The sequence below is a fragment of the Triticum aestivum genome, chromosome 1A (assembly GCF_018294505.1).
Source record: "Triticum aestivum cultivar Chinese Spring chromosome 1A, IWGSC CS RefSeq v2.1, whole genome shotgun sequence".
Classification (NCBI taxonomy): domain Eukaryota; kingdom Viridiplantae; phylum Streptophyta; class Magnoliopsida; order Poales; family Poaceae; genus Triticum; species Triticum aestivum.
Window position 1 is genome coordinate 495,442,203 of NC_057794.1, and position 12,442 is coordinate 495,454,644.

Sequence of the window (12,442 nt, forward strand, 5' to 3'; positions counted from 1 at the left end):
TTCCCATAATTGCTAGTTAGCAAATCAAGTTGAGTCCTTAGCTCAACATTTTCTTTTAATATCGATGCTTCACACAAGATAGAGTTAGTAGCACAAGCATCATTATCAATATGAGAGGAGCATGTAGAAGCTAGAGACTCCGTATGAGTAGCTTGAAGTTCCTCATGAGACTTAGAGAGTTTGGTGAGCTCTCCTTTGACCTTCTTGTAGTCAAGGTCAAGGTGCTCAAAATCCTCTTTAAGTTTACAATGAGTAACTTCAATCTCTTCTTTTAAAGACCTCAAGTCACTAAGACATTGATGAGCCATATCAAGTTCATGTTCAAGTTGTTCACTTTTTGCTTGCTCGTAAAGAAACAAGTCATTACGTTTTTGAAAGCAACCAAGAACATCTTGGGGCCTTTTATAAGTGTTATTTTTAGCTCTACGAAGAGTTTTCCCAATCTCATAGAGATTTTGAGTCAAGACTTCATCATCTTCCTCATTACAACTATCATCATTATCACTAAGAGAAGATGATACCTCATCATTACCTCTTGCCATGAGGCACATGTGAACACATGGGGTTGATGATGATTCTTTTGGAGAAGAGGATTCTTCATCAACCAAGCGTGCCTCATTTTTCTTGATTTCCTCTACATGGTTAGTTTCACAAAGAGAACTAGAGGGAATCACAGCATTTTGAATATGGCAACACAAACGACCAAGCATATCATCACAAGAATTTATGAGTGCATCATTAGATGATATTCATGGACTCTCTACACAAGAATGTACGATGTTTTCGGTGTTAGATATGCTCGTGTCCATAGAAGATACATCACTAGTATCAACATAAGCAAGATCATCAATGATGAGCTTAATATCATCATCACGAGATATTTCTTCACGCACCATGCCATTACCTTGTGGTAAGCCACATGTTGGTGAAGTGAAAGATGTTGAGGTATGCAAGTAATCGGAGGTGGAAGCAATAAAGAGCTCTTCATGATTTAAAAATTTGGAGAACTCCTCCATTAACTTCCCGAAAATAATATTGTCTTCATCAAGATTGGACCCACCATATATATCTTCAATTTTGGTCCAAGCCTCATGAACCAACGAACAAGACGAGATAGACTTGAACACCTCTGAGGTTATAGCTTGGTGAATGACACTTAAAGCTTCACAATCAAGATGCATATCATCAAGTGACGGAGATTGTCCATCCTTTAGATTTGAATTCCCTACAACCACAACCCGCAAAGCATTTGGACCCATGGCCCGAAAGTGACAAAGCATGCGTAATCTCCACATAATGTAATTTGTGCCATTAAAACAAAATGTGTCATCCTGCACTAGTTCACTAGTCGACATCGTTACTCTCTAGGCGGTTAAGCCTAATAAGGAGAGACCTAGCTCTGATACCAATTGAAAGGACCATGATGTCGCCTAGAGGGGGTGAATAGGCGTTTTAAAATCTTTTACAGATTTGTCTATATCCTAATGCAGAAATAACTAAGCGGATACTTTTCAAGCACAAATCCTAAATATACTAGGCTCACTAACAAGATGAGAACAACGAGGATATGAGTAAGCACAAGTAAGTTACACTAACTTACTCAATGTATATCACGAGATATGGAAATGAATAATACACACACCCACAAGTAGGCAATACAAGCTTACACAAATTGTATCACAATATATGGAATTGAATGATACAAGCAAACTCAAGTAAGCACTACAAGCTTACACAAGTTATGTTACAAGATATGAAAATGAATGTTAGAAGCTAGCAATTCACACTAAACACAAGATAGAATAATAGTAGGAAGTATGAATTGCGGACTATAAAGTGTTGGCCTAAATAATCTCTACGATATGGTAACCAACACAATATAATGAGGACAACAAGAATAGTGAATGCACGATCAAGTGACCAAGGTAAACCAGAAGTAAGGAGTTAGGGTTAGGGATAACCGAAGTCACGGAGACAATGATGTATCCCGATGTTCACTTCCTTGGAGGGAAGCTAGTCACTGTTAGAGAGGTGGATGTTACCATGAAGGCACACCAACGCCATGAAGGCTCACCCTATTCTCCTTGAGATATCACCACGAAGGCGATTCCCAACCACTAGTGGTAGACCTTGAGGCGGCCTCCAAACCTTCACAAACTTTCCGGGGGACAAATCACAAGTTGATTCCTCACCGGAGCACTCCTACCGCCTAGGAGTCTCCAACCTCCAAGAGTAACAAGATCAAGGGGGAAATGCTCAAGACTTGCTCAAATCACGAATTGCTTTGGTCACAAGAGGGAGAGGGAGATAATCTATCTTTTGATTGGAACAACTCTCAAGAACACTCACTAATCTCTCCGGAATCTAAGATTTGGTGTAGGAGAAGTGAGAGGGAGCCGCTTGTGTTCTTGGGGCTATTTTGGATGGAGTGGTCAACCCTCTCCCGGAGTGGGAGAGGGATATTTATACCCCCCCCCCCCAAGAAAATAGAGCCGTTTCCCGCAGTTGTTGACCTACCCGGATGATCTGGACGCACACCCGGATGATCCGGGCAATGTCCGGATGTCTGGGAAGGTCAATATACAATGTGGTGAAGCGGAAACCCAGATGTCCGGAGACGTAGCCGGATGATCCGGACAATGCCCGAATGATCCGGGTAGGTAGCCGGATGATCCGGCTAGCTAGGATAAGGTTCCGTGATGATTGTTTTCGGCAACCCGGATGATCCGGGATGGAACCCGGATGATCCGGGTAGGTACCCAGATGATCCGGCTAGCTAGAATAGGCTTCTGTGACGAGGAGCCCGGATGATCCTGGAGGGAACCCGGATGATCCGGCCAGTAAGAAAACAACACGCGACCTGAAACTGAAACAAGCATAACTTCTACATACGGACTCCGATTTTGATGATCTTGGGTTCGTTTTGAAGCTATGGAAAAACTCCAGGTCCTCACATATATAACCACCCAAGATAAACCAAAATGTAGGGTGCAAAGTATGCAAATGTTAGATCATATATTTTGGGAAACTATTTGGCTTTGGCTTTTCTTTGGTATATAGGATATGAGTGGAATTGTGTATATAAGATGTTGACTTGAGCAAATCCATCACAAACCCATTTGATCCCCTCTTAATAGTGCGGGATCCCTATAACTTAAGAATCATAAAAGAGCTACACTACATAGCTATCGAGAATCCATTCTTAAGTGTATATGTTTCTTTGGTGGTCATCACTCCACAACACTAACGTCAAAGGAACTAATACCTTTGACACGAGCCGTTCACTTGAGCTTGATGTTGATGTTTCTTCTTGGCTCAAGATGAAGGCGAGACATTGGTGAAGTCTTCAAGTCTCTCCCCCATACACAATGTGGGAAGCTTTGCTTTGTATTAATCTTCACTTGTCCATCATGTGATCATCCACAAGCGTCAAGCATGTAATCCTTTGGGATGGTTATCTTGAACTTGCCCTTGTCAATCATGATCACCAACACTTGGATGTCATCCTCTCATAGACACTTGAAATCTTGTGTTAGTACACAGAGTGCAATTGATAATTTCTTATCATACCACAAGATCCTATGTGGTGCATCATTTGCGCTTGTGTGTTGACCGTTTAGAGTTCGATCTTTGAGCTTCATCTTGGTCAACCTATATCTCTACTTCATGTTTAATCTTGACGTCTTGAAGGGTATATTGAATTCTTCACTTGAATAGCTTGCTTGAATACTTGATCAATCATGACTCGACACATAAGTCCATTATGATCATATCTTTGAGCCACTCCTAGAATTCATCATTCAAATCATCCTTTTAAGATCTTGATCCATTATGGCTCAAACCATAGCTCTAAGCATGGCAACCCTTAAGATACTCCAATGAACTTCATTTTGATCATCTCAATGTAATTGTTGCTTCAAAGGAGTTGTCTTCCATTATTCTTCAATCATTTCCCAATGGGACTAACCTTCAAATGTATATCTCAATGCAAACATTAGTCCATAAGGATTGTCATTAATTACCAAAACCACACATGGGGACTACATGCACTTTCAGCGCTTGCACGCGCGCACCGGTCGCTGTTGATGCCCCCGCCTGCTATGGCCGCCGCCGCTGCCTGGTCGCGGCGGGGGGGGGGGGGATTGTGGAGGTGGGCGAGAGGATCGTGCCGCACAGCGGGCCCCTGGGCACCAAGCGCTCCGCCATGCGCAAGAGCGTGCGCTTCGCCAAGTCCGTGTCCGCGCCGCTCAAGGCGCCGCGAGCTAGAAGCGACGACGACGATGACTACATGGAGATCACCCTGGACGTGCGTGACGACTCGGTGGCGGTGCACAGCATGACGCCGGCGGCGGGCGGCAAGGACTCGGACGTGAAGCTGCTGGCGCAAACGCTGGAGAAGCGCTCCTCCTCCTCCTACGGCCAGGGCGTGCTCCGAACCGCCTCCAAGCGTGCGCACACCCGCCCGCGCCCTTTCTGCCGCTGCCTCTCGCACCGGCCGCCGGCGAGGGCATCGTGGAGTGCGCGGGCGGGGGCGCCGCTCCCCCCTACTCGCTCGCGGCCACGGGGACGGCCACTGCGAGGACGAAGAAGACGAGCCCCTCCCCGCCCCAGCCATGCGCACGCGAGCATGAGCCCCCGCCCCAGCCATGCGTGCTCCGCCACGGTCGCGCGAGCACGAGCCCCGCCCCGACCATGCGCGCTCCGCTCTGCGCCAGGCACGAGCCCCTCCCCGGCCATGCGTGCTCCGCTCCGGCTATGTGTGTTAGGTGGTGGAAGGAAAAGGAGAGGAGAGAGGAGAGAGAGGGGCTGGCATGTGGGCCTGTGCATGCAAAAAAGACATGTCGGTGTCCCAGCTGCCCCCCCCCCCCCCAAGGGGGCTGGGTTTGGGGTGGGTGTGCCGGCGGTAACTTTCGCCCAATCCGGCGCAAAACAGGTTTCTGGGGCCCCGATCGGTGGGGCGTTTTTTGCCGCCGGCATCCAGAAAGTGGCTTGGGTGGGCTTCTTGGGGGCATGGCTGGAGATGTTCTAATACATTGTGTGTATGGTTCTAACCATGGTACCCTGCCATGACAAGGAGTGAACTTGTATCTAATTTGTGATAGGTTGGAGTCTAATCTGCCTCTAGTTAGTACTGTCTGATGCTCATATATTATTTGTGATTAGGAGGATGTCTGGAGGTAAACTGCAAACACCATTATGTTACGTGCAAGCTGTGTTCAACTAGGATTGGATTATAGCGCTCGTTCGTGAACTAACTGTTTGGTGGACTGCATGATGCTTGTGTCTCTTCGGAGATGATTTTTTTTTTGCTTTGCCTTGATGAGTTTTCAGCACTTGTGCGACTTGCTCAATCTTGTAAGATGTAGAATTTCAGTTGCCAACAGGGAGGGATGTTTTGTCTGAATCCTTGCTTGCCCAACAGATTCCTTGTTTGGAAACTGATCGAGAAGGCTTGCATACGCATACCTGAACCAAAAAGGACATGGGGTATGCTGGCATGGCTGAGATAATTGATGATGATTGAATCCAAAAAAAACAAGAAACGGTTGATCCGTGCCTTCATTATATTCACTCACTGTTTTCTGTCTCTTTTTTCATACCGTAACAACAAACACAACACTAAAACCTAAAAAAAAACACAACACTATGCATGCATCAATAGTACATACACCCTATCCAGGTGACGATCCAGGTACGCGCCCACGAGCAAACGTTCGCAAACAAAACAAAAACATTCTAAATCACTAGTTAAGGGATACCCTTGCAAAGGTCACTCTCACCTTCTCAGGCGCGCCACTTGTCACATCCTAAAAGTTTTTTTTTATTTCGTAGATTCATTTATTCAAAACATTTTATTTCTTAAACCGTGCATTCAAATCTCCAATCATTTTCAGCCTTGGATTTCTTCCATCGAGATCTTCAAAACTAGATCTCATTTTAATAGATTTTGTTGGACTTTTTCTCAAAAAATAACAAACAAACAGGAAAAACGGAAGAAAAAAAAGGCACATTTTTTTAATTTTCGAGAGGCACAACAATGCTTCTCGTGGAAGCAAGCTGCGCCACCTAACTAGGATGCTCCTGAAGGTGCTTAAGACAAGAGGTACTGATGTATGTAATAGAGTTCATTCTCTGTTCCCATGTCTTAAATACCTATTTACCGAATCTTGCACTATATGCCTTGCCTTTCTAATTGTTTGGCATAAAAAACGATGTCTGGAAGCATGTCTTAGCTCTTAGTGCCTTCGTACATCTTTATGTCAAATGCCTTGGTGGTTGGTTCAGTCCAAGTAGGAGTATTTGAAACAATATCCTGCCCTACGTAGCACAACGTTTAGTCGGGATGCAATGATCCTCCCAGAACCTAGTAAAACTGGAAACACTAGTAATAACTTTCTGGACAGGGATGTTTTATTCAGAGAGATAGCACTTGGGGAAAGAAAGAGCAAGACTTTGTTCATAAATTCAAGACCCAAAATGCCTAGCCCGCCTTGGTCTTTTGGGACACACACTTTGTCTCAAGCAACAAAGTGGTATTTCTTTTCAGTGGGATCCCCACTCCAGAAAAACCTAGACATGTCTTTGATCATCCTGCCTTTATAACAACTAGTAATGTAAATATACAAGTTCTTCAATAACGCTATCTTCCTGAAAAGGCCTAGCTATGGTTGTGATTTAACCACAGTAATGTTCCATATCCGGTTGATTATCAAGCATTTTTGCTTGCGATTTTAATGGTCAATTCAATTTTTTCAATCGCCTGGAATTCTGACAAGTAAATGTGGCAATGCTTTGTTTTCTGGATAGCAGGAAGAACGCAGGATACATGTATCATAAAAGCTGCTATAACTCATCTGAATATCTTATTACGAAGAACTTATTGGTCACATAGAGCTCCTACTCAGTACATCATACTAATGTTCAGGAGGCGCAGATCGCATGTGCGCATCATGGATTTGCAAGACAGAACACGAGACAACGAGGTGCTGTTTCGCAGATCGTCTCTTATTTATCGATGAGAGCAGTGCCTCTTCACAGCTTCGACAGCGCGATGTCCATCACCTCGATCATGAAGTCTGCGGCGCAAAGTTTCAGTTATGTATCGGAAGCCAAGATAACATATACATGCTATGAATGTGAGTACTAGCAGCAGATCTTACCGGAGTCCTCCTTGGAGAAGCACAACGGAGGCGTCACCCTGAACACATTGCCGAAGAAACCGCCCTTCCCCACCAGCACGCCCATATCTGTTCAGGCAAGAACACACTCAGATATCAGGTCCAAAGCTCTGCTACTTCAGTTTTATAATTGCGAAAGTACAGAGACGCGACAGAGTTCGTCAGTTCGTGTAATCAATTACCTTTCATGTGGTTCATGACCTGCGCGATCTCAGCTTTCGCCGGAGTTTTCTTCTGGCGATCGGTCACCAGCTCAACCCCGAGAAGGAGGCCTTTCCCCCTAACATCGCCGATAACTGCAAGAAGCCGAATGTAAGTAACAGAAGTATCCTCGAGGTATATGTGTTTGCGATGTGATTTTTCTAGCTGGTACTCACTGTCATGCTTCTCTTTCAGAGCGTTAAGCTTCTCCTTCAGGTAGGAGCCAACAACGAACGCATTCTCCTGCAGCTTCTCCTTCTCCAGTACCTTGAGAACAGCATGGCCGGCAGCTGTGCTGACAGGGTTACCACCGAAGGTGTTGAAGTAGCTCCTGCGGGTTAACACCTTAGCGATCTCAGGTGTGGTAACAACCGCTCCTATCGGTATTCCGTTCCCTATGCCCTGAGCAAGAATGACAGGAAACATGTCAGCCTATAGTTTGATACATTGTACACCGATGAAGCTGAACCTAATGACATATAATGGAATGCATGAACTCTTCAAGTATGATGAAAACTGTGGAGAAACTATCAGTACTCACCTTTGCCATGGTGACTATATCAGGGATGACACCCTGCCCTTCGAATCCCCAGAAGTGGCTCCCAGTGCGCGCTACCCCCGCCTGAACTTCGTCGGCGATGCAGAGGCCACCAGCTTTCCTTACCATATCGTAGGCCGCAGGCAGGTATCCTGGTGCTAATTCCACTATTCCACCAACTCCCTGCAGAGAGGAACATTCCAATTGTTTCTTTAGGAAATCTCACTTTTGAGCATGGTGATAGTATGACAATGTGTTGGTATTAGCATACCTGTATGGCTTCTGAAATGAAACCTGCAACTCTTCCTGTAGTCCCATAGTCAATGGTTTCCTGAATATCTCTGGCATATTTCTCTCCGTCTGACCCGAAAGCGCCTCTGTATGGGTCTGGATTAAGAGCATGGTGCACTCCGGTCTGGACACATTGCAAATGGGTAAATGTCACTAATAAGCCATGAAATAAAATGAGGCATCTTTCAATATAGTATTTTAATTTCCTTACCTGGACAACATTAAATTTCCAGTTGGCTTGAGCAGTAGCACCCATTGTTGCAGCTGCATTCCCATGGTATCCATTCCTCAGTGAAATAATGTCATGGGAACCAGTGTAAAGCCGAGCGATCATCAGTGCAAGCTCATTTGCCTCCGTGCCAGAATTTGTGAAGAAAACAACCTGAAGGGAACAAGAGCAGCTTCACATGATTCTCGGTCAAACAAACAGAATAATCTATGTGTATCAGACGTGCCCTATATTTTAAGCCATAATAAAATTCTAAAGTACTTTCAGGCACTGAAATGTGCACCGTTTTACGAGGATGAAAGTACCTTCAGATCACCGGGCATTTTGGCCGCCAGAGCCTCAGCAAAGTCGGCAATTGCATGATTCAGATACAGAACTGTGGAGTGCTGTATCTTCTTTGCCTGGTTGACTATGGCTTCGATCACATCAGGATGACAGTGCCCGCAACAAACGGTCGCAATGCCACCGAAAGCGTCCAGGTAGCGGCGGCCATCCTCATCGAACAGGTACTGCATCTTTCCATCGACTATGTTCAACTGCAATAATTGTTGAGTGAAACAATAATCAATTTTCAGTGCTGAAATCACACTTTGTCTTGCTGAAATCATCAAACTACGCTCTTTGTCCTGGTCAGACTAGCACATTGAATCCAACAGAAATTACTGAGAGAGATATTGAAGTAACAACTGCTAACTTTTTAACCCTGTTTTCACGAAAGAATTTTTTTCAAGAGTTCAAGGGGATCTGAAAGAGCTAGCTGACGAAAGAGCTACCTCTTCCATTTTTTTTCTTTGTGTCGTGTAAATTGGATATATCTTCACATAAAAATATGTTTTACACGTGATATATGTGTTGCTCTGAGTACAGCATGTGAGCTCCAAGGTTGGTGGGTGAGCCGTGAGCATGGTAGGTACACAACTTTTGACACTATCTGCAGAAACCCCAACCCCATCTTGACAGTAATTTATTAACTTTGGCCATGCATGTGCAGTTGAAAAAGAGGAAGTTGTCCGTGATCACTCTCTTTATGAAATACTGGTGCTCGTGCTCCCGCTACAGATGTAAGAAGTACTGTAAGATTTCACAGACTTGCACAGGAGGTAGTTAGTTGTGCGAACTTGTCAGTGACAAGATACAACCACAACGTTTTTGTGCTTGACTCATCTGGCCCCAATAAAGCATAGCTACATTAGTACAGAGGTAGATCCAATGAAGTGCAGAACTCTGTTGCTACTACTAACAATCTTAGCTCTGTGAGACTGATTCCCTTTTTTGAGAATCTTTAGCACTGTGATTCCCAGATCCCACCAATCACCACAATTCGGGCAAGGAGTACCAAAAAAAGACCATCTTTTCTCACCACGAAACTACCAAGAGCGATCGGAACAAGAAGATCCCACATAATTATGCGAACGCCGTTAATCATTTTAATCGAGACATGTCACATGTACTGTTCGTGTTGGGCGTTTTTGGAGTGGGGAATTAAAACCAGGTAGTAGTATCTAGAGTAATTCATAACAATTTCCCTCGAGGAGGATAGAAATGGAGATGGAAATCAAACTTCATTTATCTTTTCAAGCAATCCGGTGGTTCGTTCCCGAGAGAATGGAGGGTGGCAAGGGCGAGGGAGGGGGCACGTACGGGGCGGTCGTAGAAGTGGAAGAGCGAGGGGCTGAGGAACTGGGCCCGCTTCTGGGCGATCTCCGCCACCCGCGGCCCGTCGTAGGGCGGCGGCGTGTACGCGAACGGCGGCATCTTGGGGGCGCCGGCGCCATTCTCCGGCGCGGCGGCGACCGCGGCCGCGGAGAGGCTGGAATGCGCCCGGCCGGGGGCGAGGGCGGCCCGGAGGAGCCTCCGGGAGGAGGCGAGGCGCTGCATGTCTGGCTCTGGTTCTCTCTCTGCCTCACGACCGGTGCCTGCCTGTGGACTGGTTAATGGTGGCGATGGCCGTCGTCGCTCCGGCTATAAATAGACGGACGGGCCGGAGATTGATGGTGGGGGGTGTAAAATGACGAGCACGCCTTTTTTTTCGAGGGAACGAGCACGCATTTCCCTTGCAACATATGAGTATTTAGAGCAACTCTAGCGGACCTCGCAAATATACGACCCGCAAAACACGTTTGTAGGTTCACGAAAATCGCTTTTGCGGATCAAAAACATACGCGGCCGAGCAGAATTCGTATCTAAACCTGCATAATTTGAAAAAATACTTTCGCGGGAGAAATTGCACAAACATAGTTCATCGCATACTACATAGTTCATCACAAACTACAAGCATAGTTATACTATATAGTACGTTAAACTAGTACTAGGGGGTCGGATCTGACGGCGGCGAGGTTGCGGCAACTAGACGACGCCGTGGAGAAGCCGAACGTTCAATCCTCCTCGCCGAAGCTGCAGAGATCGACGTACTTCTCCACCTGCTCCGCGCGGATGCGGCACCACTCGTCCGCCTTCTCGTTGACGGCGACGTTGTCGGCGACCGCCTGCCGCCACTCGAGGGCTTCGAGCTCCTCGGCGTGGCACCGACGCTCCTCCTTCTTGCGCACGCTCCGCTCGGCGATGGCGGCGGCGACGGCGTCGAACTCCGCGACGTAGTCCTCGGGCCCGACGACTCCGCGGCGGCCGAGCGGAACAGGCTCCTCGGGCTCCTCCTTCACCGGCACGAAGGGGAACGGCGCCGGCGGCTCCGGCTCCTCCTCCTCGTCCGACCACTCCCTCTTCACGGGGAGGAAGCCCGCGACGGAGGAGGAGGAGGAGGATCCGGCGTACGAAGAACGCGCGGAGGAGAACGACGCGCGCCGGCGGTCGTACTCCGCCGTCTCGCGGCGGTCGAAGCTCGCCGGTGGCGAAAGCCCGCGGTTGGTCCACTTCCGCGCGCCGCGCTTCCTCGCGTCGTCGGACCGGACACGGCGCTCATGCTCTGGGTCCCTCTCACGGCCGGATCTGCTGCCGGAGCCGCGTCCGGAGCTCCACATTCGCCCCCACATGGCGGCTGGAGGCGGGGCGGAGGGTCGCCGACGGCGAGAAATTGGGAGAGGAGAAAGGGGAATCGGGTGGCTCGCGGCGGCGAGGGGATAGGGTTTGGACCCCCAAAAGGGTCGCGGAACCGCACTTATAGTACTCGGGGCGTGCGGTTTGCGGGCTGCGGCAAAAAAATTTGCGGGCCGGGCGAATATGCGAGCTCTGTTCTGGCCGCAAAATTGGCCCGAGCCCGCATACTCGCCGGAATTTTTACGGGCCGGGCGTTTTGCGGGGTCTGCTAGAGTTGCTCTTAGCTACTGTGTTCAATATGCCACCAAATAAATAATTTGTTTTTTTATGAAAAGGAATATATCACATTATAAAAATTCACCGAAAGTACATAACATCTCAAACATAATAAAAATTACATTGAGCCAAGACCATCGAACGATCACTACTGCCGCCAAACAAGCCGTCAACGTGCCGTTGTCGCTGCTCTCCTACTGAAGCCGGCTTGACCTTGTCGATGATAGCCGGGAAGGCTTCGCGCAGGTGCCTCTAAAAACCAGCGCCCTAGAGCAGCAGTTATCGTCGTTAGACCATTGCATAGATCTGAAGCACCTGACACCAAATCTAGCAACACGAGGAGAAACCCTAACCTCATCGTCCCAAAGAGACGACATGAATCTACGGAGCTCCATCGAATAAATAATGCATTTCAATGTTTAACTTTGAGCATCAATTTGATGAATAAAACATAGATTATGTGCCACCAATTATATCATGAATTCACACTCAAATAAAGTTTCCAATAATATAAGAAATCCCGAGTATGCTCCCTGAAATAAAATAAAAAGAGTAGGCCCAAAGTTAAATCATGAAGGACAAGGACTTCACACAAACAAAGTTTCCAATAATATAAGAAATCCCGACTAAGCTCCCTGAAATAATAAAATAAAAAAGAGTAGGCCCAAGTTAAATCATGAAAACAAGGTGTTGGGTTGGCGGACTGACCTCACATTTGATCTGCTCCATGCGCAT

At 46.9% G+C, this 12,442-nt stretch overlaps 1 protein-coding gene across 1 annotated transcript; it reads right to left on the reverse strand.

Annotated features, from left to right (window-relative positions):
* Window positions 1-6,829: 6,829 nt before the first annotated feature.
* Window positions 6,830-10,397, reverse strand: LOC542824 (alanine--glyoxylate aminotransferase 2 homolog 3, mitochondrial). Its single transcript, XM_044482585.1, has 9 exons — window positions 10,079-10,397; window positions 8,743-8,973; window positions 8,420-8,590; window positions 8,189-8,332; window positions 7,921-8,100; window positions 7,556-7,781; window positions 7,361-7,474; window positions 7,161-7,247; window positions 6,830-7,076 (listed from the first exon to the last, which is right to left on the reverse strand). Exons 1-9 carry the CDS (start codon window positions 10,313-10,315, stop codon window positions 7,033-7,035), a joined length of 1,434 nt encoding a protein of 477 aa, XP_044338520.1. The 5' UTR covers window positions 10,316-10,397; the 3' UTR covers window positions 6,830-7,032.
* Between the last annotated feature and the right edge of the window lie 2,045 nt (window positions 10,398-12,442).

Bases quoted from the DNA above. Each gene is read 5' to 3' on its own strand.
- LOC542824 (XM_044482585.1), bottom strand. From the start codon at position 10,315: ATGCAGCGCCTCGCCTCCTCCCGGAGGCTCCTCCGGGCCGCCCTCGCC. The intron at 7,475-7,555 runs GTGAGTACCAGC...GGCTTCTTGCAG, and splicing joins TCTGAAAGAGAAGCATGACA to TTATCGGCGATGTTAGGGGG. The intron at 7,077-7,160 runs GTAAGATCTGCT...TTTGCGCCGCAG, and splicing joins CTTCTCCAAGGAGGACTCCG to ACTTCATGATCGAGGTGATG.